This window comes from Rhinolophus sinicus, chromosome 1 (genome assembly GCF_057876585.1).
Source record: "Rhinolophus sinicus isolate RSI-liver-muscle chromosome 1, RSI-T2T, whole genome shotgun sequence".
NCBI lineage: Eukaryota > Metazoa > Chordata > Mammalia > Chiroptera > Rhinolophidae > Rhinolophus > Rhinolophus sinicus.
In genome coordinates this window covers 204,345,712-204,371,242 of record NC_142501.1, presented here as the reverse complement: position 1 = coordinate 204,371,242, position 25,531 = coordinate 204,345,712, and the positions used below count along the sequence as shown (strand labels likewise).

The 25,531-nt window shown below is 33.4% G+C and overlaps 1 protein-coding gene across 14 annotated transcripts in view; it reads right to left on the bottom strand.

The window, feature by feature from the left end:
- LCORL (ligand dependent nuclear receptor corepressor like) overlaps positions 1 to 25,531 on the bottom strand; it is a 122,792-nt gene that overhangs the window by 28,680 nt on the left and 68,581 nt on the right. For 12 of the 14 annotated variants that reach the window (XM_088792681.1, XM_019744431.3, XM_019744436.3 and 9 more), the window contains 2 exons: positions 15,957 to 16,208; positions 5,308 to 5,401 (listed from right to left, as the gene is read on the bottom strand). In XM_088792681.1, the coding sequence (XP_088648807.1) occupies positions 5,308 to 5,401; positions 15,957 to 16,208 (346 nt within the window). Of the gene's footprint in view, positions 1 to 1,123; positions 4,003 to 5,307; positions 5,402 to 15,956; positions 16,209 to 25,531 lie in introns of those variants that run through there. The other 2 variants (XM_019744435.3, XM_074321730.2) reach the window with 2 other exon arrangements.

Here is a 25,531-nt window from a genome sequence, read left to right as displayed (position 1 = left end):
ATAACAACACAAAGTAGGAACAGAATTACAGTACATTTACAACACAAGACAGATACATGAATTCATTAGAAAATATTGTAATAAATAATTCATGAATTATAGTGCAATTGATTTATGCATAAATATAACTAATTGCCTAACAATCAGTTTATATTAACAAAATCTGTCAAAATCAAGGCAGCCACAGAGTTTTACTAAATTACTGCAACAATGAAAATACTGCAATTAAAAAACAAATACAAGTATTTGTACTGTAAACAACTAAAAAAATCAGTCTCACTAAAGTTAGTATACAATTTAATATAAAATTGTCATTAGCTACCAGAAATGGTTTAAACAACTTTACTGAGCAGTAGTTTTCTAAAAACAGAGGCACTGTTTTTTTCTTTTCCTTCTTTTTTTTTTTTTTAAATATAAAATACTTGAGGAACATTCAAATAAGTAGAAAGCACATAAGGGTTGCTTTCACCTTCATTAAAAGTCTGCTGAAACTGGAGATATCAGAAAATTGTCAATTGATAAGTAGTAACTGGTAACTAAATTTATAAAGTACTTTGAAAGTTTAACATAAAAAACATCTTAATAGAATCACTGGGGAGAAGCGGAACCCATAAATTTCCCTGCCTTTCCTAGGTTGTATAATCAAAAGTTAACTCAATAATTAGAAACACTTTGTTTCTTTTTAAAGTTATGGGTTGATCATTACCTATAAACTATCAAAAAATATTTAATTTACTATTTCTGACCAAAAATAAATAATACAAGTACTAAAATGCTGTAAATTAACTATAATATTACCTATAAAACTACTGATCACGGTGAAGTCAATAGCAAAATGATCCCTGATTTTATGAATCCTGTAAAGTTTTTGGTCAGGTCATCTTTTAAATGATATAAAAGAGTTCTGTAAGTATCCCTTTACTATAAACTTCTCAATCAATTTATTAATGTAAATATAGTGTGAGGAATAAAAAAGCTCAATACAATATAAATATTATGTAATGCATTCAAGCTCCAAATTTTTGCAAGTAAAATTCTGTATAAAGAGGTCAATAAAATTGTGTTGAAACGTTTACTTTATCTTTAACTTTTTTTTTTCAATGGGAGGGGAAGGGGAAATATATTAAATAATCCAAGTTCTGGCCCTCACAAAATATGGCTTAATTCTTTAAAAAGAAAGATGACCCTGACATCTGCTGTTTTGCAATCTATTATGTATACTTTCTCGGGGAAAAAAAAGAGCAAGAGGATTCATACTCTAGTATGCAGGTAACATTAATAGCTGAAGAGGGTTCAGTATAGATCTAAGAGACCACATAACTACTTGGTTGTGTAGTTTCCCACTCTTCAGTTTCTTTAAACCTATGTAAGCAGTTTTTAAATAGCTGAAAATCTCTTTAGTATTATATGTATATGTTATTATTAGATACACACAAACACAAGTGTAAAAACACAAGTATTTGACAAGGTGCACTTATTTTTTTTAAATTCAGCTTTAAGTATTCCTTTTGGACTTAGGAAAACTGGCTTAGAAAAATGATTAGAACCTGAATTTTAACAGAGAAAAGGGGCACTCAGAGAATTTTGAACGTATGAAGCAAATCCCCATTCTTTAAATGGAGGCACATGCTTTATAACATTTTCCTACTAAAACTGCATACTCCATAAATCCAACATGGATACTCTGAACCACATTTTAAAACTGCTATATAAAAATTACTGGTCTCTCTTATGAGTCTAGTAAAAGTTAAAATGTACTGCCCAGCTAACTACCCAATTAGTAGAGAGTTTACATTACTGAAAGTTCAAAACAGCTTCAGTGTTAAATATTTGTAAATCTATTCAAGACCCTGAACAAACTGCAAATTTGGTTATTAGCAAAATGATAATGTTTCGCCCACCAAAATGAAATCTGTAATTCATTTTGATAAACTGAAAATGTTTTGAAATGTCACAGCAGCAAATATATTAAAGTTACACTGAGGTTTTTCAATAGGAGTGTGTCACAATCCTTAAAATTTAAAGTAGTCATAACATCAACTAACCAGCACATTTAAACCAAAATTATCATTCTCAAGCTTTTTCTGTGCACATTATAAACATGCTCTAAGTTGCATTCCAACTTTCTTTTCTAACCTTACACATTAGCTTATTTTTCAAATGAAAAACAAAATTAAATTATTTTAATAATTAAATTTAAATTACTTTTTGTTTTTTAGTATTCCATCTTATATTAAAGAATTCTATAGCTGCTGGGGTTAACTATGTCAGTTTTTTTTTTTTAAAGTATATACCTTATAAACCCCAACTTCCTGCTAAATCAACTATTAAATGATAAATATCAAATTTCATTATACATATCACTTAAGGTTATCTTTTCTATTCTTGGTGGATGCACTCGAGTGCATTTCATATTTCATAGAATGCACTGTAGTGTACTAATACTGTATATATTATTTTTCCTTAGTATGAGATAGCTGTCTAAACTTTGATTGGTTGACGTACTTACAATAACTGTAAGCATGTTATGTTAAAATGTTTACAAACTATCATATTTCCATTATAAGATGGTTTAACTGAATGGCTGGAGTGGTCTTTCACCAATAAAAATATTTCACTTGACAATTACTTGTTTTCCCACAACGCTTTATGCTATTGACTACTAAAGAAAACCTGAATCATTTTCACCTATTTATACAAGGAGTAAATACAAACTATCAGAATTAAGTAAGCAACTATATAATTCTGTCCACAGTGAAAACCCTGAATAAAACTTTTTTTCAAAAGGCATGTAAGTGGTTTTTGAACTGTAAAATTTCATGTCTCCTGTCAGAGTGAGCATCTGTAATTCCCACATGTGTGTATACAGACACACAAATACACACCTGTGCACATACACACACACGCAAACACACACACACACACACGCACGCACATACACACACACAAACATTTTCCTAACAAGTCATCTACACAGGCTTGCTGCTGTTTTTGCAGCTGCCAGTCCCTGAATCTGTCATATTATATAACCCAGTGTCTGGTAATCGGAGTTTCTTCTTCGGAGGAGTCTTCAGTGTTCCAGATCTTTCTTTTACCTTGTATTCTAAAGTGCTGTGAGGTACCCCATAAATTCCTTGTGCTTTGGAAACACTCATTTTTCCGCTCATTACCATTGCAATAGCCTCTTCCATTATTTCATGATCATATTGCCGATAACGGCCACGTTTTTTCCTGGGCTGCTTATTATCTTTTCGATCCAATCCATCTTCAGTATTTTCAGAGGTTCCATCAACTGTTCCATTTTTAGAATTAAGACACAAAGGAGAGAGGTCCCCATGTAGAAAATAAGAGTCAACACTTGAGTGAGTTACGGGCCCAGAACATTCTATTTTGTTCTGTTTAGGGAGTATATTTTTCAGTTTTTGGAGAGCTGATCCTTCTAGGACTGGAGAGGTTTTGGAAACTTGATACATAACATCCAGCAGACCAGGACCATCAGGCTGTGGTTTTGAAACAGAACTTACTCGTAGCTGAGGAATTTTTAACTGTACAGTAGGATGTGAAGTTTCATATTGTAGGCTTTCATTTTTTTCTTTAAACTGAGTAACCATTTTCTGAAGAGTTAACTGATGGAGGTAACTGGAAGCTGTTGGGAATTTTAATTCTGAGGTTTCAAGTAGATTGAGTTTACTTTTTTCTGTGCGCTCTGCTTGAGCTCTTGCCCACAAGGCTACTTTTTGCAGCACTGCACAAGTTTCTTTACTGTCTTTATATGAGTAACTATCATTGAAATCTCGAGTTTTGTTTTTAAAAGATGCAGGCTTCCCTGCTGGTAAGGCTTCTAAGTGGAGAAGTAAAGTTTTTTGAGGTATGCCATAAAGTATGCCTGCTTTATTTATGTCCAGTGCTCCAGACTGAATGTCTTTCAAAGCTTTTGAGAGCAAACCATCTGCAAACTCAGCACTTCTTTCCACATAGTCCTCTCTGTTTCTGTGTAGTCTCCTGGATGGATGGAATGAAACGATGGTAAACTGATGCATGAGAGACTCTCACACAGCTATGGAAGGGGAGGGTCCACTCCTTTATTATACTCCTTGCTTAGGTAACATCACTGCTTATACTCTTTTAAGTCTGTGAGATGTGGTAGTTACTCCTTATCAAAGCAAACGCTACAGTCCTGGTAGGACAATGTGTCAATCATACGGTGGCCTCAACAGGCAGACCTTCCAAGAACATAAAACCCTAACTCAGTATTTGTAAAAATATTCTCATGATGTTGCTAGTCCTCTGATAGATGCTTGCAGAGCAACACTTATAATTTTTATTTGTACGATTAGAGTTCCATTATAAAAAAATACCCAAATCCTAAAGGAGTTTTTGTTAGTAGAAACGTGACGTTACCGCTAAACAAGTAATAAAAGAGTCAACCCCTTTAAAGGAAATTTGTAGCAGCAAGAATATTTCCAAACACAAATACCCCATATTTCCACAAGATCAATTTTTCTCTAGACAAAAACTTACAATTTGAAACAAGCAGATAAGTTGTATTTGGGTAAAATGATTTTAGATATTATGTTATTTTTACTTCAAATGTATCATCGTAATTTCAAAGTTTCTCAAACAGAAAGCTTACTATACCTCATGACTCAAAAGCTACTAGTTTTAGTTGAAACAAATTACACTCTATTTCTAAGATTTAAAAGTGACAGAAAGCTTCCTGTGTAGTTTGTTAATGGGAAGATGCAAAAAAAATAAAATAAAATAAAATCCAAAATCCAACAGAACAGCATTTCACTAATTATTTATTAAATTTAATAACAGCTTTTAACCAAAGCATAAAAGGACTTTTTGTGGTGATTACTAGATATATTAAATAATCTGCCACCACACCTAAAGTTCAATGGAAAAAATATAAACACTCTAACAATTTGTAAATATAGTATTTTTACAATTTGTTATTTAAAAAAATAAATAGTGAAATTATATATTTCCCTTAAAATTGCCTCCTAAATATTAAACTTAAAATTCTCCTTACTTGTCCTGCTTCTTAAGTTTGTATTCTATGGTTGATAGTTCATTTTAGTAACATGAACTAAAGTTTGGTGATTGTTCTGATAACTTTTCTTTAACAGAAAGAATAAAAAAGAAAGAGAAAGGACAAATGGAAGGTATGAGAGACACACACTTATGAGTGAAAAAAATTCGGAGGAAAACTATATATGTCAGTCTACTCACAGTAGTATTAAGAGTTCTCTGCAGAGGTAATTTTATACTAATATTAAATTATATTTCCTAGATATTGCTTACCCAGCCATTGAATTTTCAGAAGAAGGATCACATATGGATGACTCTTCAGATTTTATGCTGGTTTTCTTTGTAGAGAGATCTAACACTCCATCCCCTATAATTTTTGTAAGAGAAAAAACTTTATATTTGTGACAGGTAGGTAATCCTTACATTTTAATATTCATACTTTGCTGATCTACTAATTCATGACTTAAATATTAACATTTGTATTTGACATGTGGCCATTACCATCTCATTTTGTGGCTTTAGCAATAGGACATGACTGGGAAGGCACTACAGAGGAAAAAAGAACACCGAAGGAGCTGATACTGCCAAGTGACATGAAGAAACAAACAGGCTATGATATAAAATCTGTTTAAAATCACTCCTTGGTCACCTTTCCCACTGTTTTGCAGTGAACTGCCAAATTGAATGCTCATCCATGGCTATTTTCTACTCAAGACTGCACAGACAATTCTTTGGGAAAGTAGGAATGATGTAAATTGCACAAAACAGAGCGCATAGAAAATAATGAACAGAGGGCAATATTAGCATTTACTAAGCCTAGTAATATGTGGAACTTTTACTTTAGGTAAAAGTAAGTACTTTAGGTAAAATACTTTAGGTAAACAATGACTATGTATAACCAATGTATTTTTAGAACTCTCAGTGTAAAATTTTACTATTTTAAATAACTGAAATGTACAACAGTTGAATCATTGCCTATGTAATATGCTGTGGTTATATCTGTGATTGAATAAAGATATAACTTATAAAAATGTAAGTTTAGGGAAAATAACCTGGTAGAAAACAACTGCTTAAGTATTTGTTATTAAAATGTAGTTATTTTTATTACTATTATAATACTGAATTTATATAAATAGAATTTCAATGATTCAGACATATTGTTAATCTGACAAACTTCCAGATCAAAAATAAAAATAAACTATGAATTTAAAACACAGCACAATAACACTGTTAATATATGTTTACTGACAGCAAAAAACAAACAAACAAACAAAAAAAAACACTGAAAACTGAAGCTGTAAGAAAGGAATCATTATAGGAAAATACATACTTAAAAAATGTACTCAAAAATACAACTGGGTTTTTAAAAAAATTCAACTGAGTGTTACTATTACCATGTAAATCTACCTAATACTTACATGCCCTGGATAAGATACAAATAAATGAAAGGAAACGTACCACCTATAACCTACTATGCATAATTCAATACTAATTTTGAGTGTGTACTATGTACAAAGCACAATTTTAAGGAGTTGGAGAGCAGAGTAAAATCAGCATACGAAATACCTATTCTCATGATGCTTAGGGCCTAGTGAGATAATTCATACACTATCAGCACCACCACCACCAAACATATTTCGTATTTCAGGTTGATGGTAAGTTCTACTTAAGAAAAATAAAGCAGAATAAGATGACAGAAGAAGGGTGGGCTAAGGACGCTGCTATTTTATTGAGGATTACCAGTACCGGCCTCTTTGACTTGAACAGTCCTGAACAAAGTGAGGGTACAAACCAAGGAAATTATATGGGGGCTTCTAGAAGGAAGTTTGTGCAAAGGCTGTGATATGCAAGCATGTCTGGAATGTTTGAGAAAGAGCGAAGATGCCAGGGTGGCTGGAGTAGAGTAAACCAGGCTGAGTGAGATGAGGAAAGAAATGGAGGAAGACAGATCACATTGGGCCTTGTAGGCCAGGGTAAGAAATCTCAATTTTACTTTGAAAGAGACAGGAATCATTGGACAATTTTGAGCATAAGACTGAAACAACTTTAACTTGTTTTTAAAGCATCAGTGTGGTGTGGGGAGAATGGACTGCAAGGGGTGAAGAGTAGAGGAACAAGGAAACCTGTAGAGGAGCAAGGAACCTGCTATGCATTTCTCATCTCTAGGCTTTCACACTTTCAGTTCGTTTCCTCTTCCTGGGACACTCCTAGCCTTCTTCTATCCCACATTCATCCTAATTCTCACCGTTTCTTACTCATCATTCAATCATTCAGGATACAACTTGGACTTTGTTGATCATCATTATTCTAGGTTCCTATAGCTGCAACACTTACCTGTATTATTTAGCATTTAGCAGGCTGTATTCTACTTGTTTTTATACTTACCAGTGTTAGCCATGAGACTATAAGCTATGTGAAGGCAGACAGTTATGTCTATTTTATTTACTGATGTATATCCACTGCCTAGAATAATGCCTAGCACATAATAAGTGTTCAATAAATATTTGGTGCACAGACTTTTGAAGAACTGGAAGAAATTCAGTATGGCTAGAGGTTAGAATGCCTAGATTAAAAGGGTAAAAGGGGAGAATGGACAGATAAAGTATACAGAACATCATACTTTAAAAAATTGTTAAATAAAGTATCTTGTCCCAGTTTATCCATCCAACCCAACTGTATGCTTAGTCTCCAACTCACACTTCCTGTGTATCTAGCCACTTGTAGTTCCTCAAACATGCTATGTGGTGCCAGGTCTCTCAAAATTCAGTGCATGGTTCCCTCTGCCTAGAATGTGCTTTCCACCTTTTTAACTTGTCAAACTCCTACTCATCTTTAAAGATTGTGAACCCTCCAAGTGGAGGCTAATTACTGTCTCCCTTGAGTCAACAGTATCCAATAACACTTATGACACTCTCATGCATTTATTGATTCGCATGTCTTTTTCTCCCATGAGACTGAATTCTTCAAGGTCAGAGATCTTGACTTTTTCACTTGTATTCTATAAGTAATAATAGAGGGCTATAACCTACTAGAAGAAATCAATGCTGTCTTCTCTTTTACTATCTCATTTCTCTCCTTCAGCAATTAAAATTTTACTATTTCAAGACCTTGTAAGACTACCACCTTAAAAAAAATCCTAACTACCTAAATCCATATTCAGATTTGTAATTCAATTCACTAGTTTTGATTTTGCTTATGTTTTATATGGTTTGTAGCATGTAAAACACACTTTCTATAAGTCTGTTATTCCTAGTTACAGAATGAATTACAGAATGAATTAATGAAAAATCTCCAATTCTAAAGTCTTCTAGACTTTTGATATGGTCAATTTAAAGTCAATTATTTCAGAAAGAAGCAGGCACAGAGAATCTCTTCTTTCTCCGCTTAACTTTAACTGTGCAAACTAGGCTATAGCTCCCTAGCTAGGGCAATAAAGGGAATCTTGTCCTTTTTGGATCACTCCTTGACTGCTTCATTGACAGCCACACACAGCCCTGGTTATAGCTAATTTTAATCTGGAGGATGAGCTTGACAATAAGGCCTGTTCCATCTTTAAGAGAGCTACCCAAATCAGATCTATACCCCTGTCCCCTTCTTTAGGAACTCTAAACAGTGACCTAGGTGAGAAATGCTTTTTTTCCCAATAGAAACCTAGGTTGTCCATATTAAATTTTATGCTGAAAGTATTTGCTAACAAAAGTAACATTATAGTCTGTTACCTAGTGAAAATGGAAAATATACTCCTTCAACATGTTTCTGCCACAATAAAATTCTTTTGTCAATGAACATTTATGTAATGAATATAAGATACATAAATACATAAGTAAAGGATTTCTAGATAAATTTTAGTCTATAGAAAATCTCACTTTCTGTTTGCAGTATTATCACGTATACTTTTTTTTTTTTGTATTTTGCTGATACTATGATTCCCTTTTCCATCATAAAGGCAGTAGCTCAAGAGCTAGAAATGTCATAAAGAGTTACCCCTAGGACTGTCTGAATTAGAAAAGCAAAAACAGTAAGAGAAGGAGAGAGCGAACTTGGGAAGGAAGATGAGAAAAAGGAAGATCAGGAATGTGTATGTGTATGTGGGGGGTGGGGGGTGTTAAAGGGCATTTTCTTGCTCCTGCTGTTGCTCTAGCTAGCTGAATGGTAACTACATCTATGAGCATCACTCCTTCACAACGGAGCTATCGTTTCATAATATATGATATGTACACAAAAAACATATACACAAAAATATATTTTTTTGTGTATATATTTCCAAAGTGCTAATGATTAACTCAGTGGATAAAAACTAAGTCCTCATTATGCTAAATGCGCTAGGGCAATATAGAACAAGCAGGAGAGAAAGGGAGAGACTGAAATTTATTTACCAAGTGGTACGTACCTAGGTTGTTTTAGTTTTCCACAACTATAAATGATGCTGAAATAAAATCCTGCCAAATATTTTCTTGTGCTCATGTATAAGATTTTTTCTAAGATACATCCAGAAGTGTAAGTGCCAGACAATAGGCTATATACAATTTCAAATGTTTCCCATATCCCTGATAATACTTGGTGTTGTTGAGATTTTTAATTTTTGCTAATCTGATGAGTAAGAAAAGCAAGTTTCAGGAGTAAATTAACAAGAGTGCATTTACATAAATTTTTAAAGGACACATAACTATTTTGCTTACACATGCACAAGTATGTATTATCAGTGGTTGCTTCCAAGAATAAATGAAAGGATGTGATAGTTCCTTATCAGAAAACATATCAGAAGCCAATATGATCAAATAACAAATTAGTTCCGGGTGACAGGAACAAGATTATTGTGGTGTATTTTTCTGTATATTTGAATATGTGTCTAATAATAAACACAAATTGTTTCCATTGACTGGTTGTAGACTGGACAAATCACCTCAGAGGTTTTGCCTGATTATTTATTCCAACATAGTAACCTCTTCTCACCTGCCATTGCATTACTCTTCCCTGTTACTGTGTTTTATTTCCACTGTAGGTTTTATTATCTTGTGAAATTATTTTTTACTGATATATTTATCTTTTCTTTGTTTACCCCACTAGAATACAAGTCCCATGAGGGGAGGAACATTTTCTATCTTGTTTCCTACTGTTTCCTTTGTGTCTAGAAAATGACTGGTATATTATAGCCATTGAAGTGTGAAGTAATAATTTTTAAATTTTTTCCCCCCTATTTATTGCCAGTTATATTAAAGGAAAACAATTCTAAAAATCTCAAGTCATTAAAAGGCAGTACAATAATTAATCTTCATTATGACACTTACTGTTCCATATGTTGTTTAAGGAAGTATCAAGATATTTCAGGGTATTTTCCATCCAAAATGTTTAAAATAAAAAATTTCAATGCCAAAAAAAATCACAAATCCAATGATCAAATCTCATTTTAGTTGTCAGTAGCATTTGAAAATAGTGAAGAATTTTAATTCAATAAATCCAATATGTCACACACCATACATGCAGGGGGGATACAAGTGAACAGACAAGGGTAGATTGCAGTGGGGAGATAAACATGGAAACAATTACAATGCAGTGAGAAATTTACTATAATAAAGCTCCACCAGGATACTCACTGGACCTCACAGCAGAAAACGACACCAGCAGGCCAGCGAAGTGCTACTGGTTCATCTCTGCCCACGTGTGATCTTGTTTTGTACAGGACTGGTAAATTCCTCATGGCTGTCATGCTAATGATAAAGGTCCATAAACTGCACATTTTTCCTGTGCTTTGGAATTCAGGAGAAGTTTTACTTTGGCCCTAGATTGACACTTAAATTAAAAAAGAGTTTTGCTATGCCAATAGTATTTCTATCTGTTTTTTAACTTAAGTGTGCCAGGACAAAAAAGAATTACTGGTACAAGCAATGCAAGACTTACTTGCTCCCAGTTTCTGAGGTTCAGAGCATTTATATAAATCTGCAGAAATGAAGGTACAAAAAGAAATATTTCTAATATTAAAATACCTTGTTAGAAAGTACAACGCAAATGTTTCCGTCAGGGTGACTATATTTTAAGTCAGTCTAGGTTTGTGGAAGACAGGGCAAAGAAAATGAGAAGTATGAAAACTGACTTATGAAGAACAATTAAAGAAGCTAAAAAGATTTGCATGGAAAATAGGTGTAGGAAAATAACATAATAGTTTCAACACATATTTACAGCACAAGTTTGTAAAAAAGATAATGGGAAATAATGGGAAAAACAACCCCAAGGTTAACATGGAAAAGAGAAGTCTTGGAGATATAATCATTTCTACAAATATTTGCAGTACTATAAAGTAAAATATTGTTGCAGATGGAGAAAATATAGAGATGTTTCAGAAATACGAGCTTAACTGTCAGAGGTGTCAAACAAAATATTTTTGCAAGTTTATTGTCAATCAGGAGTTAAATTATCATCTCTTATACTACAGAATAAAAGAACCCTATATTGGGATGGACACTGGGCAGGCTAATTTTTTGAGCATCTTTTTTCTTTGGTTATTTGGTTAATTTGTTATCTTCTGAAAATTGTTTTTGCCTATTTTTTTTTACTGAGTTGCATTTTTCTCATTGGCTGTAGTTTTGTTTTGTTGGTTGAACAGTTGACAGTTACATCAGGTTTAAACAGTCTCCAAATTTGAGGCTTGTTCTGTTCACACTGATTTTTATAATACTTCAGTTTTATATTTCAGTATAGTCAAATTTACAAAATTGTTGTACAGACTGATAATTTTGCATCTTGAGAAATTCTTTCTTATTTTGAATTCATTCAGATATAATCCTATATCTTTTCTAACGTTCAGTTTTTCTTTTCCCATTTAGCCCTTTAACCCAACTGGAATTTTGTGAGTGGTGTGAGGTACAGATCCAACTATTTTGTTTGTTTCATGTGGATAATCAATTGCCCCAGAACCATTTATTGAATAGGCCATCCTTCCCTAATTTATAATGACATCTTTGTCTTGTACCAAGATTCCACTAATGTTTAGTTTCTGGGCTTGCTAATCTGCACCATTTGAATCACTGCACTAAATACAAGGTCTGACAATTAAGCTTGCGAACTTGTTGCAACGATCTTGCTAACCTTTTTGGTATCAAAGTGATTATTCATTATGAACCTGTACCAACTGGACAGTTAACTAAGCGTATTACTTGGAAGTTCTGAAAAGGCTGCGTGAAAAAGTTAAGAGCACCTGAACTTTTCGCCAACAATTCATGGCTCTTGCATCACGACAATGCACCAACTCACACAGCACTGTCTGTGAGAGAGTTTTAGCCAGTAAACAAATAACTGTATTGGAACACCCTCTCTACTCACCTGATCTGGCCCCTAATGACTTCTTTCTTTATCCGCAGATAAAGGAAATATTGAAAGGAAGACATTTTGATGACATTAAGGACATCAAGGGTAACACGATGACAGCTCTGATGGCCATTCCAGAAAACGGGTTCCAAAATTGCTTTGAAGGGTGGACTAGGTGCTGGCATCGGTGCATAGCTTCCCAAGGGGATTACTTCGAAGGTGACCATAGTGATATTAGACAATGAGGTATGTAGCACTTTTTCTAGGATGAATGCGTGAACTTAATTGTCCGACCTGGTACGTCTTGATATGTTTTAGAGCAAGTCCCTCACCACCTTGACTTAGCTATTCTTGGCACATTAAGTATTGCTCATGAATTTTAAGGTTTGGCAAGTCATTGTTTTACAATAAACACTACCAGAATTTTGACAGGAATGACACTGAATTTGTAAGTACAGTGGATTTTGCCATTTTTTTAGTCTTCCCATTCATTGAAAATATAACCACTCATTTTGGGAGTCTTCTTTAATGTCCTTCAATAAAGTTTTATAATGTTCTCCATAAGGTCTTAAACAGTTTATTAGTTTCATTCTTAGGTGTTTTAATGTTTTTCTTGCTTTTGTTGCTATTGTTGATGAGATTCCTTTTAAACTACATTTTCTAATTGAGTGGTTGCTGATAGGTAGTATACTTGTACACTGATCTTGTGAGTAGTATCTTTTCTGAACTTTTTCATCAGTTCTAAAAGTTTACCTAAATATTATTTTTTATATTTTCTACATACACAATCATATTGTTTCTAAGCAAATACAATTTTGCTCATTCTTTCCTTATAACATATTAATACTGCTTATTTTCATACTTCTATTTTTTTCCTCATCATGAGTCAGGACCTCTCTTAAATTTTAAAAATTGGTGAGAGTGTGCATTGTGCCTGCTACATTACTTTAAATCATTAGGTTATGATGTTTCTGGTAGTGAACGTGCTCATATATTCTTGGTTTGATAAGCATTTCTATCATAAATGTGTCAGTATTTTTTTCTATATCTATAAGGATGATATAGTTTTTCGTTTTTCTGGTAATGTGAAAAATCATAAGGGCTTTTCAAATGTAGAATCAGTCGTGCTCCTTTGGTCATTATCTATCATGTTTTTATACTTTACTATATTTAATTTGCTAATATTTATTTAGGATTTTTATACCTAGGATTGTAAATAAGACTGGTTTGCAACTTTTCTTTCTTTTGCTGTCTCTGTCTGATTTTGGTATAAAGATTATACCAACATTTCTCTTTGCTATTCTTTAAATAGTCTGTTATAGATAGGAATTATCTATTGCTTACAGCTTATATAAAGTAACCTGTAAAACTCTTTGGGGTTGATAATTTTATATATTTATAGGTTAGACTTTCCATAAATTATTCATATTATTATGATTAAATTATTTATTGGATCAATGAATTACGTTATCTAATTTGAACAAAGGAACTCACAAAATGAACAACTGGCTTTAATGGGTACTGTTAAGAAATTACAGAATGAAAATAATATGAAAAATGTTAAGCATTAGCAAATAACAAATACAGGCAGAACTAACACTGCTATTACTAGTATGAGCACTTTATTGATTATGTTGTAAGTGAAATCAGGCCAAATATTTTGTTTAATTCTTAAGAAAGAGATTTGCAATATTGATTTATACCTTATATCATTACTAATAATACTCTCATGAAGTCTATGTTATGTAATAAGACACTTGTGGGGAAGTTATAATTAGCAAGACATTTGAAAATTATAACATCTTTACTTCAACTTTAAAATTTTAATTTGTGGAAAGATGAGCACATATAAAGTATTAGTGTGTATACATACATATACACACACACGTGTGGACACAAATGCATCAGAGGGTATGTGCTCCATTTGTTAAAAAGTTTGGTGTGCGTGTAAGCAATGGTAGAGACTACCAACCTACACTGCAGCAGAACAGTTTTATAAAAGAAAATCTGATTTTTTTACTCTGTGCTTAAAGCAATCTAGCAGCTTTCTGTAGCCCTAAGAAAAGTCAAAATCCTTAATATATTCTACATGGCCTTCTCATAATCTGGTCCCTACCCATTTTTTCAGTCACATCTTTACCATTCTCTTTTGCTCTCTACTCTACAAGCCACACTAGACTAAATGATCCCTATCCTGAAGAACTGAAGTTACATGAGAGGTCATCTGCCAAAATTAAAATCATAAACAAGACTATAAAGTACAGATTTATGTCCACTATCACTACTTTTTTCAACCTCAGGATATTCATGTACATATTTGTGCACTTCCCTAGGATATCACAATGATTTAAATAATTTACATTATTATCTTTCATGAGACTAGTGCTTGAGTATCTTTTACTTTATATTTAACCCATTGCTTCAATGAGTTTGTTATTATTATTGCCAAATAACAATGGGGAAATGAAAGTTCCAATAGGTAAAGTTAGTTGTTTAAGTTATTAAGTAGCAGAGCTGCAATTTCAACCACAAGTCTGTCAGATACCAAAGCCTACGTTGTAGTCTCTTTAGAACACTGAACTGCCTCCCACAGAAGAAGAGAGACATGAGGTGTGAAACATGGAAAATCAAAACAAAAAGAGTTCTAAAAATCCTATGCTTTTTAACTTCTAAAACTTACGTATTTTTTCCTTAAGCCTTATACTGTAGTCATCCTTGACATTTTTTGTCGTATAAACTGTCTAATATCTCATCTCTTTCCACATAAATTCATATAAAATTAAAGAAAATTATTTCTGTATTTCAGCTCCCTCTCAATTTTAATCTGTCTCACATACTGAAAAGTCTGTCTCCTTTAAACAACGAGTGTACTTTTCTGTAGTGCCCCAAACACCGCACTGCCTTCTGTGATCAAACATTTCAATGCTGATATTTTTCTGGCTTCAAGGACTGACAATAACATCCTTAACTTGTGTTAACAAAAGCTACTTGTTCTTCTCTCTTCTCAAGGCAAACACTTATTTGGCACTTCCACGAGCACTTAAAGGCCCTTCCTTCCTTCCCTCTGTAAGTCATGGCTTTTCCTTCAATTAACTATTAGAGAAGTCCAACACAGCCTCCATCATTCAGATTCTTATGAAAAATGGATCATTGTATAGTTACATGACTACATTATATTTATCATATGTATTAACTTTTCTATTTCCCCAGTTATATCATCAACAATAGAAGATAAATCATCTATTTCTTTTTATTTTTCACCTAAGTGCAAAACTGAATAGCAAGTGCTTAATCAATGTTCTTAGCTGTACATTTTAAAAATAACTTTTTATCACATACATCTCTTTATTTGCATACTTCGCTTTTAAGTTGCTTGTTAGGGTTCTCTCAGCATACATCTTATCGTGAAAAGAGACTGAGAGCAGCTCAAATTTCTACTTTTATAGACAAAAGTCAAATGCAATACAAAAGTTCTAATTTAGTCTTTCTCACTAGTCCATATTACACAGGCTAATTACAATTAACATTATTTCTAAAATCTCTTTATGACTATAAGGGCACATATATTTAAGAATATTAAAACATAAACTTATGTATTATACACATACAAAAAGCCTTACCTTGCTGAGTATTTTGTTCTTGCATTCGATTCACAGTGAGGTCTAAGGGGCCTTCCTGTTCTTCCTGAAGGGAGTTTTCTGCTTGATTCATTTGGATACTTTTACATATTAGACTTGGTCCAATTGAACCATTTCTATTCTCTTGAATTTTACCACTTTTTGAAATATACTCAATTGCAAACTGACGTATCATCTTTTTCATTAATTCCTGAGCAACTAGGGGAATGTTAGGATCACAGTTCTGAGGAAGATCTAGGGAAGAAATAAATATAATAAGCATTAAAACATGAAATGCAGAAAAACAATATTTAAACTTAATTTTTATTATAAATGAATGATTTCAGAGTCTTTTAGCGTCAGTCCGTAATTGCCAAAGGTTTCTTAGACTTAGAATACTGTTTCCCCAAAAATAAGACCTAGCCGGACAATCAGCTCTAATGCATCTTTTGGAGCAAAAATTAATATAAGACCTAGTATTATATTATATTTCACTATATTATATTATACCCAGTATTATATTTTATTATTTATTATATTATATAAGACCCAATCTTATATTATAGTAAAAATAAGACTGGGTCTTTTACTAATTTTTGCTCCAAAAGTCGCATCAGAGCTGATTGTCTGGTTAGGTCTTATTTTCGGGGGAAAACGGTAGAAACCTTATAGATTTAATCAGCTTATAATATAACAACCCTAAACTTGGCGTATTTAATCACTTCTTAGGTCTCAAATTAAAATACAAATAAAGAATTAGAGGAGCAGAACAGCTTATTTTTAGTTTTAATTCAAATGTACTCTACTAGATATTAAAACAGAATGTGAACATAAATTATATATATAAGTAATCAAACAATTTTTAACTTATACAAAGTACATGCATTAACTATTAAAGAAAACATCTAAACGCTCATAACTGTTAATTACCATTAAATTCTTCATTTCTGTCAAATGTGCATTTCATATATAGCTTGAATGTTATCATCAAGGATTTTTTTTCTTTCCTCAACTTTTTACAGAGAAATTTCAATCATAAAGAAAAAATAAAGAACAGTAAAATCATACAGAGAGCCTCCACCAAGATTCAAGAATTGTTAGTATTCTGCCACATTTGCTTTAACATTTTTTTTGCAGAACTACTAAAAAGTAAATTGTAGAACTATGCCATTTCACTCCTAAATATTTCAGCAAGCATGTACTAAGATTCTCCTATAAAAATGGCAATATCATTATTAAGGGTCTTAATAAATCCTTGATCCCCAAACATGCTGATAAGCCGTATCAGCTATTATCAACTATAATGAAGGTCAGCAGTGACATACAATTCTGCTTAAAACTTGTATAAGAGGTCAAAACAATTGACTGATTTTATAGTGAGAGGCGTGGAATAGTGACAGACCACTTATAAACACAGTACATAAAAGTGATGAAGAGTTTTGGTATTGGGAAGGAGGGTTGGTAGTGGCTTTTCACATACACACTTTTGGTCTCATTCCAATCCTTTTATTTACTCTGCTCCCGCAGAATGGTTGGTTGGTAAATTGAGAAGGATGACTAAGCATACCTGGTTAGGCTACATATACTTATTCCTTTTAGAAGTGGGCCTCTTAAGATACTAGTTCTTTGCTCCTCAAATACCTCAATTATTACCTAGGCAGATCAATGTTATGTGACTAGGCCTGCCCTGATCCAGGGCTGTCTGAGACTGAAGGGTTAAGTCTCCTCAGTTTGGGGGTTCAGTATTAGCAAGAATACTTGTCTAAGACATCTGAAGGCAAGCCTTCCAACTAGCATTTATCATTATAGATCCATGATTCTAAAATGCAAAAAGGTTTAAAAACATACCATTTGGAGGTGAGAAGAAGCAACAAACACCTCAACCATGACTACCACCACATTTAGTAGCAAAATGTGGCCTAAGCTGACATGAATCTATTTATGGACCTGCAGAAATATCAATATATTTGATCACAGGGTGCTGTTTCGAACCTGTTGGAGATGCTACATAATAAACATCTCCATCATACTACATCTTGTAAAATAAAGAGTTTTTAAAGTCTGAAGAAACATCTGAGAAAAGGGACTGTTACTATAAGAAAAGTATCATTTCAGCCTTCACATTTATTCTTTGAAGCCGGTAGGAAAGAGAGACAGAATTTGTTTTGGGATATTGGGAAAAAAAGACTTAGCTCATAGACTGGAATCTTAGTAATATTTATGAACTTAGGCTAGATACATATCATTCCCTCCATGTTTTAGTTTCTCTGTTATAAAAATGGAAATGATAACAGAACCTTGAAAACCATAATAGGGCTTGCTCACAAGGTATTTTAAGGTTATAGGAGATTACAGATAAAATAAACTCCTGTACTTGGCATTTAAACAGTATGATAAATGTTAGTTCTTAGGTTATAGTGGAAGTAATGAGAAACAAACAGATGCAGACTGCAATTTATATTTTATTTATATCAAAATATGTCAAATAAGTAAAAATATTAAGGCAAACATAAAATTATTAACTAACTGAGAAAATAAAAAGAACATAATTTCTAAACCCATGTTTTACTTTTTGGTCCAGAATAGATAATATTAACACATGTAACCTAAGTAAAGTGATTTATCAAAACAAGAAATTTCCAGGTTGCACATAACGATTACCAATTCTTGATTATTACCTCCAGGAATCTTTGAAGGTTTCTGTGAACATTCTACTTCACCTTTTTTCAAGCCTAATTTTGTTTCCCATTATGTGTTTAAAAAAGATACTGGACTTTTAGGTATTTAACTGTCCTACAATTTATTGACTAATGTCATCTTATAATTAAAAACAAATAAATTCACCAAAAAGAACAAAAGCATAATCAGACTTGTAACAGGTGATGAGGACTATGCTAAACAGGGTTGAGTTTAGAGCTAAGATTAAAGCAGAATATAGCACTACTATATTCTATTCACTGCTCAGTTTTTGTCCCTTTACAATGGGGAATAATAAGTCTATGTGTGTGAGACCAAAGAACCTGGCAAAAAAATTTTTTTTTAACAAAATAAAATAAAATAAAATAAAAAAGAGAAAGAGACGAAGAAAATGCTGCTCAGCTGCTAATTAGTGAGCCTTCTAAATTACTTGTGCATGCTGCCATAACTACAAAAAAGCAAATGGGTTAATTAAAGATCTAGGCCAGGGATTATAAATGCAAGTGTTTTCGAAGGTCAGGCAAGTAATAAATATTTGGATAGAAGAGACAATGTTGCCACATGGAAATGATGTCTATTGCCCCAAAGAAGACAAAACAAACTTATTTTTTCCGTCTTTTCACTTTTCAAATTTAACTATTTATTAGGTTGGTGCAAAAGTAATTGCGGTTTTTGCAATTTTTTTTTTTTTAAACTTTTTAAACTGCAATTACCTTTGCACCAACCTAATAATTCAAAAGTTTAACATGCTATTTGTGGTAGCCAGTATCGAGATGGTCCTCAATGACTTCCACCTCCTGGTTTCATACTGTTGTATAGTCCCTTCCATGTTCTATCAGAGGTGGTATGTGTGATTAACAGCATATTGCTGAAGTGTATGTCGCTTCTGATATTAGCTTATAAATGAATGTGATTTCTATCCTGGATACTCTTGAATGCTGGTGTTTGCTGCCTACCCTAGCCCCCACCCCTACTCGTCCTCCCATCTCTCTGTCTCTCTCATTACTTACTCTGGAGGGAGCCATACTGTGAGCAGATATATGGTGAGGCTCATACAGAGAGGAACTAAAGTTTCCTGCAAACAGCAAAATGACTGAACTTGGAAGATACTCTAGATCAATCAAATCCCAGATGACAACAACCCTACCTGACTTGGTAGACCCACTACTACCAAGTGAGAAAATGAGCCAGGAGCATCCAACTGAGCCACTCAGATTTCCAGCTCAGAGAAAATGTGAGATAATAAACTACTAAATTTTGGAGGTAGTTTGTTAAATAGCACTAGATAATAATACAGATTTTGATATATAGTACTGGGATGCTGCTGTAATTAAAACCTAAAATGTAGGTGTAAATTTAGAAGCAGATGGTACTAACATAAGCCTGAAGTACCTTGAAAAAGTTGTTAATTGATGCCTCATGGTCTTTGATAAAGCTGAATGGTGAAGACTTGTAGGAAAATGAGGTAAATGTTATTGGAAAGTGAAAGAAAGGATATACTTATTATATAATGGCAAAAAGACAACACTGTTGTCTGTAGTAACTTGGAAAGTAAAAAAAAAATGTGCCTAATGAGTTGGGTAATCTACCTAAGGAAATTTCTAAGCAAAGTGTTGAGATGCCTTCTGGTTTCATCTTGCCAATAAGATGTGTTGTAAGAAGATAGATAAACTAAAGGAAAGATTGTTACACGAAAAGAAACCAGGTCTTGATTGCTTTGAAAATTTCCAATCAATACAGAGAGCAAATGTGGCTAAACTGAAGAAAGGTTGGGCAAAGACCATATCAGGGAAACAAGCAGGAAAATATGCTTTAGGAAGCTGATAACATTTTCTTCAAATTTGACTTTTTTATTAATGTTGTGGGTCTTGTGTGAATTTTTAATTTTCATATTTTTGTGGGAAAAATTTCACTCTACTAAACAAAAGAACTCTGGAGTTAACCGAAATCTTTCCAGAAAATGTCCATTCAACAACATTGGCAAAATCTCAGTAAAAATAAGTGGTATTTCAAATTACCCTATTCCCATCCTCCCATCTCAGTTTTGAGGTAGCCTTCTCCAACACACACAGTCCTTAGGCAAAGACTAAGAATCTTATGGTTCTAGAAATTTAAGGAAATCTCTGTTCTATCATTAGTTGACCACAAAGCTAACACAGCAGAGATGTCAGTAGCCACAAAATATAAAAAAAGTGACTTCACAGAATTAGTTAAGAAAAGTCACTAAACAAACAAACAAACAAACAAACAAACAACTAACCCTTAGGTAGGGGATAATCTGATCTCCACAGTTGTAACTAACATTGTATTATGTAAAATATCTAGATGTTTAAACAAAACATAGTAAGAAATGCAAAAAACATGAAAGTACAGTCCACACATGGGAAGAAAAAAGCCAACAGAAACTCTCTCTGAGAAAAGTGGAGATATTGGACTTACTAGACAAAAACTTGAAATCAGCTATTTTAAATATGTTTGAAGAATTAAAGAAACCTTGTATAATGGAATAAAGGAAAGTATCATGAGAATATCTCACTAAATAATAATATAAATAAATAGAAGTTTTTACAAAGAACCAAACAGAAATTCTGGAGTTGAAAAGTACACTAACTAAAATGCAAAATTCACTAGATGGATACAATAGCAGATTTCAGCTGGCAGAAAAAAAGAATGAGTGAACTTGAAAATAGGCCAATTGAGATTACCCAATCTGAGGGAAGGGCAGGAAGAAAAAAAGGAAGGAAAGAAGGGAAGAAGGAAGGAAGGAAGGAAGGAAGGCTGGGAGGGGAGGAGAGGAGAGGAAGGAACAAAGATAGGAGGATAAAAGAAAGGAAGGAAGACAACTGCTAAGTTCTCTTTAAAAAAGAAAGAAAATTGAACAGAGCTTCAGAGACCTGTGGGATACCATCAAGTGTACCAACATTCACACAACATTCACAAATGGTAGTCCCAGAATGAGAGAGAGAGGCACAAAAAAATATTAGAAGAAAATGGTGGCTGACAATGTCCTAAACTTCATGGAAAACATTTATCTACACCAAGCCCAACAAAATCCAAGCAAAATAAAAGAAGTCACCTTTGGATGCATCTAGACACATTTAGATGCATTCTAATCCATCAGTCAAATACCAAAGACAAAGAATAAATCTTGAATGCAACAAAAAAATAAATCAACTCATCACACACAAGGGACCCTCAATGAGATTAACAATCAATATCACATCAGAAATCATGAAAGCCGGAAGTCAGTGGGATGCCATATTCAAGGAATTGAAGGAAAAAGACTATCAACTAAGAATTCTATATTCAGCAAAACTATCCTTTGTAAAGGAGAAATTTAGACATTCTCAGATAAACAAAAATAGAATTTTTTTTTTTTTTACTAACAGACCTGACCTAATGAAAGGACCTAATAGTAAATCAAATCCACACCTCATACCATTTACAACGATTAACTCAAAATGCATTAAAGACCTAAATATTAAACTATAGTTAAAACTATAAAAATTTTAGAAGAAAACTTATGTGTAAATCTTCATGACCTTGGATTAAGGCAACAATTCCTTAGATTTGACACTTAAAGCACAAGCAACAAAAAAGGTATAATGGACTTGATCAAAATTAAACTTTTAGGCTTGAAAGACACTATGAAGTAGTAAAAAGACAGTCCAAACAATGGGAGTAAATATCTATAAATCATGTATCTCATAACGGACTAGTATCCACAGTATAAAAATAACTCTTACAACTCAACAATAAAAAGATAAATGCCTAATTAAAAATTGGTTAATGATCTGAGTAGACATTTCTCCAAAGAAAATATTACTGATGGCCAATAAGCACGTGACAAGATATTTAATATCATTAGTCATTTAGAGAAATGCAAATCAAAACTGCAATGAGATGCCATTTCACATTCTTTTTTTCTGCCAGCTGAAATCTACTCTTGTATCCATCTAGTGAATTTTGCATTTTAGTTAGGGTACTTTTCAACTGCAGAATTTCTATTTGGTTCTCATGTGATAAGAAATGTAGAGAACAAGTGCTAGTGAGGATGTGGAGAAATTTGTACCCTTATACGCATACACTGCTGGTGGGAATGCAAAATGGTTTAGCCACTTTGGAAAACACAATGGCAGTTCTTCAAAAATGTAAACATAGAATTACTATAAGATCCAACAAATTCCACTCCTAGGTATTAACATATACCAAGAAAAACTGAAAACATGTGTCCAAACAAAAAGGTGTGCATGAATGTTCATAGCAGCGTTATTCATAATAGCCAAAAAGTAGAAACAATTAAAATGAATTGATGAATGTATAAATACAAGGTGGTATATCCATACAACAGAGTATTATTCAGTCATAAAAAGGAATGAAGAACTGATGTGAGCTACAACAAGGATGAACTTCAAAAACATTACACTAAATCAGGGGTGCCCAAACTTTTTTCAACGTTTTTTACCAAGGGCCATATGTGGTAAAACACACAAACAGCTGGGCCACTCACTTGAAGTGAAGTACAAATTGCCTCACCTGGTTTATTTAAGTAAACTAAATACATTTTTGGAATTTGCTGCGGGCCAATTAACAATAGATTGCGGGCTGCAGTTGGCCCGTGGGGGGCCACAGTTTTGACACCTCTGCACTAAATGAAGGCTGCAGATTGTATGATTGCATTTACATGAAATGTCTAAAACAGGCAAATCTATAGAGACAGAAAGTAGATCAGTGGTTGCCAGAGCCTGGAGGAGGGTAAGAAAAGTATGAGAAGTGAGTGCTAATCTGTTAATGGGTTTCTTTTTTAGGGTGATGACAATGTTCTAGAATCAGCAGTGATAGTTGCAAAGCTTATGAATGAGTATACTAAAAACCACTGAATTGTATACTTTTAAAAAGTATATTTTGTAGTATGTGGATTATAGCTCAAATAAAAGAAAAATAGGAGGGAAAGATAACTCAGAGAGCAGAACCCACGCCCAGGGGACAGATCTAAGAAGCCAAAAGGAATTACTCCTAGGCCTTAAGATCTAATCAAGGAACTTCCAATACTTGCCCAGTTGGATTTCACAATTGCTATGGAACAATTGTGTGCATCCCATTTCCCCCCGTTTCTGAACAAGAATGTTTACAGTGGTTTTTCTAGGCTTGCCCCACCACTGGGAACTGTACCTGATGTGCTGTAGTGAAGGAAGCCTCACCTGAGTTAGACAACAAGAGTGCAGGCTTTGAGATGATACTGTAGTAAGACTCTTGGAGGTCTTTGGGCAGGGGTGAGTGTATTTTGCATATGAGAGAGATGTGAATTACCAGGGACCAACTGATTCCAACTTCTTTGTATTCACACATCTATTTAGTATTCTCCCACACTGATAGGTAGCATATAATACTATTATTTACTGAAGAGGGATAGCTGCTTTTGGAATCAATCTAAGAATACCTGTTCGGGTTGTATCAATTACGAGATGGTCAATGTGGGAAATATAAGTCACTAATCCCACAAAAAAATGTTAAAGGCCAGTATGGTGGCATTTTTGTTATCTTCTCTTTTTCCATCTCCATTCCCCTTCTCTCCTTGCTTGATGACTGTATTAACAACAATTAACACTGACACAACACTTTACAGTACATAAAGAACTCTGACATACATTGACATCATTTAATAACAAGTATCATATTAATGCAGACAATGATATAATGAAAGATAAAAAGGAAAGCAAAGTCATATGGAACCCTTTATGGCATACGGTTCTTGCCTTCGCCTTTTATTTTTCCACCAAATATTTCATTTCTAAAACTTTCTATCTAAAGAAAAGTTGAAAGAAGAATACAATGTACTTCTACAGTATTTTACCTCTATAGAGTCAACAACTGTTCATACTTTGTGTCATTTGTTTTATATACACTCACACAGGTTATTTATAGGTGAAGCATTTAAAAGTTGCTGATATCATGAAGCTTTAACCCTAAGTACTTGAGTAATAAAAAAAACAAGGACATCACCATCCATAACTATAATGCCATTATCCTTTTTAAGAAAACTAACACAAACAATAAAGTCCCTAACTTTCCCAATTATGTTTTTACAGCTTTCCCCTCCACAATCTCAGGGTACAATCAAGGATCATATCATATGTCCCTACTCTTTTCTCTTGCCTTTTCTTGACTATCTTGCCATTTATTTTGTAGCATGTCCCCCAATTTGAGTGCCATTTCTCATGATTTAGGTTTTGGTGAATCATTTTTGACAAAAATCACACCCAGGTGGCATGCCCCTTGGTGTATCGATCACTTGGTCCCAATATTAGTGCTGCTGCTGACCACTTGCCTTAAGGCGGCATCCAACAAATATCTCCATTGTCAAGTTATCTTTTCTTCTTTGTAGTCAGTAATCTGGGAGTGTCACTTTCATGTGAGTATCTTGTTCCCCCCAAATCTTTTATTTGTTCAATGGTTTTGGCAATAGCTGATTCCTGCCAGAATCAGTTGTTACACTAATGGATGTAAAAATGTTAATTCCGTAATTCTATTCATCATTCTAGTTTTATATTAGTATACTTAAAAAAGAAATGCTTTCTCTTTTGTGACCCTCACCATCTTTTTGTTGTTGTTATTGTTTTCTTTTTTGTTTTTATCACTATGGACTCATGGATTGTTTCTTGTTATTCAGTATTATTATCTGTGCCATCATTATTTGTTTTAATGAATAAGTTTTTCCAAATTTAGCCAGGGGAAACCCTTTCATATTGGTCTTGTTTTTGAGAACTTCCTATTTTGGGGCAGATAAAGAGATATTCCATGTCCCCTTCCTCCTTTTTCAATCCGTATTCCAAACATCCTACTTTTCCTTCATGTAGAGATTGCTATTTACACATCAAGGT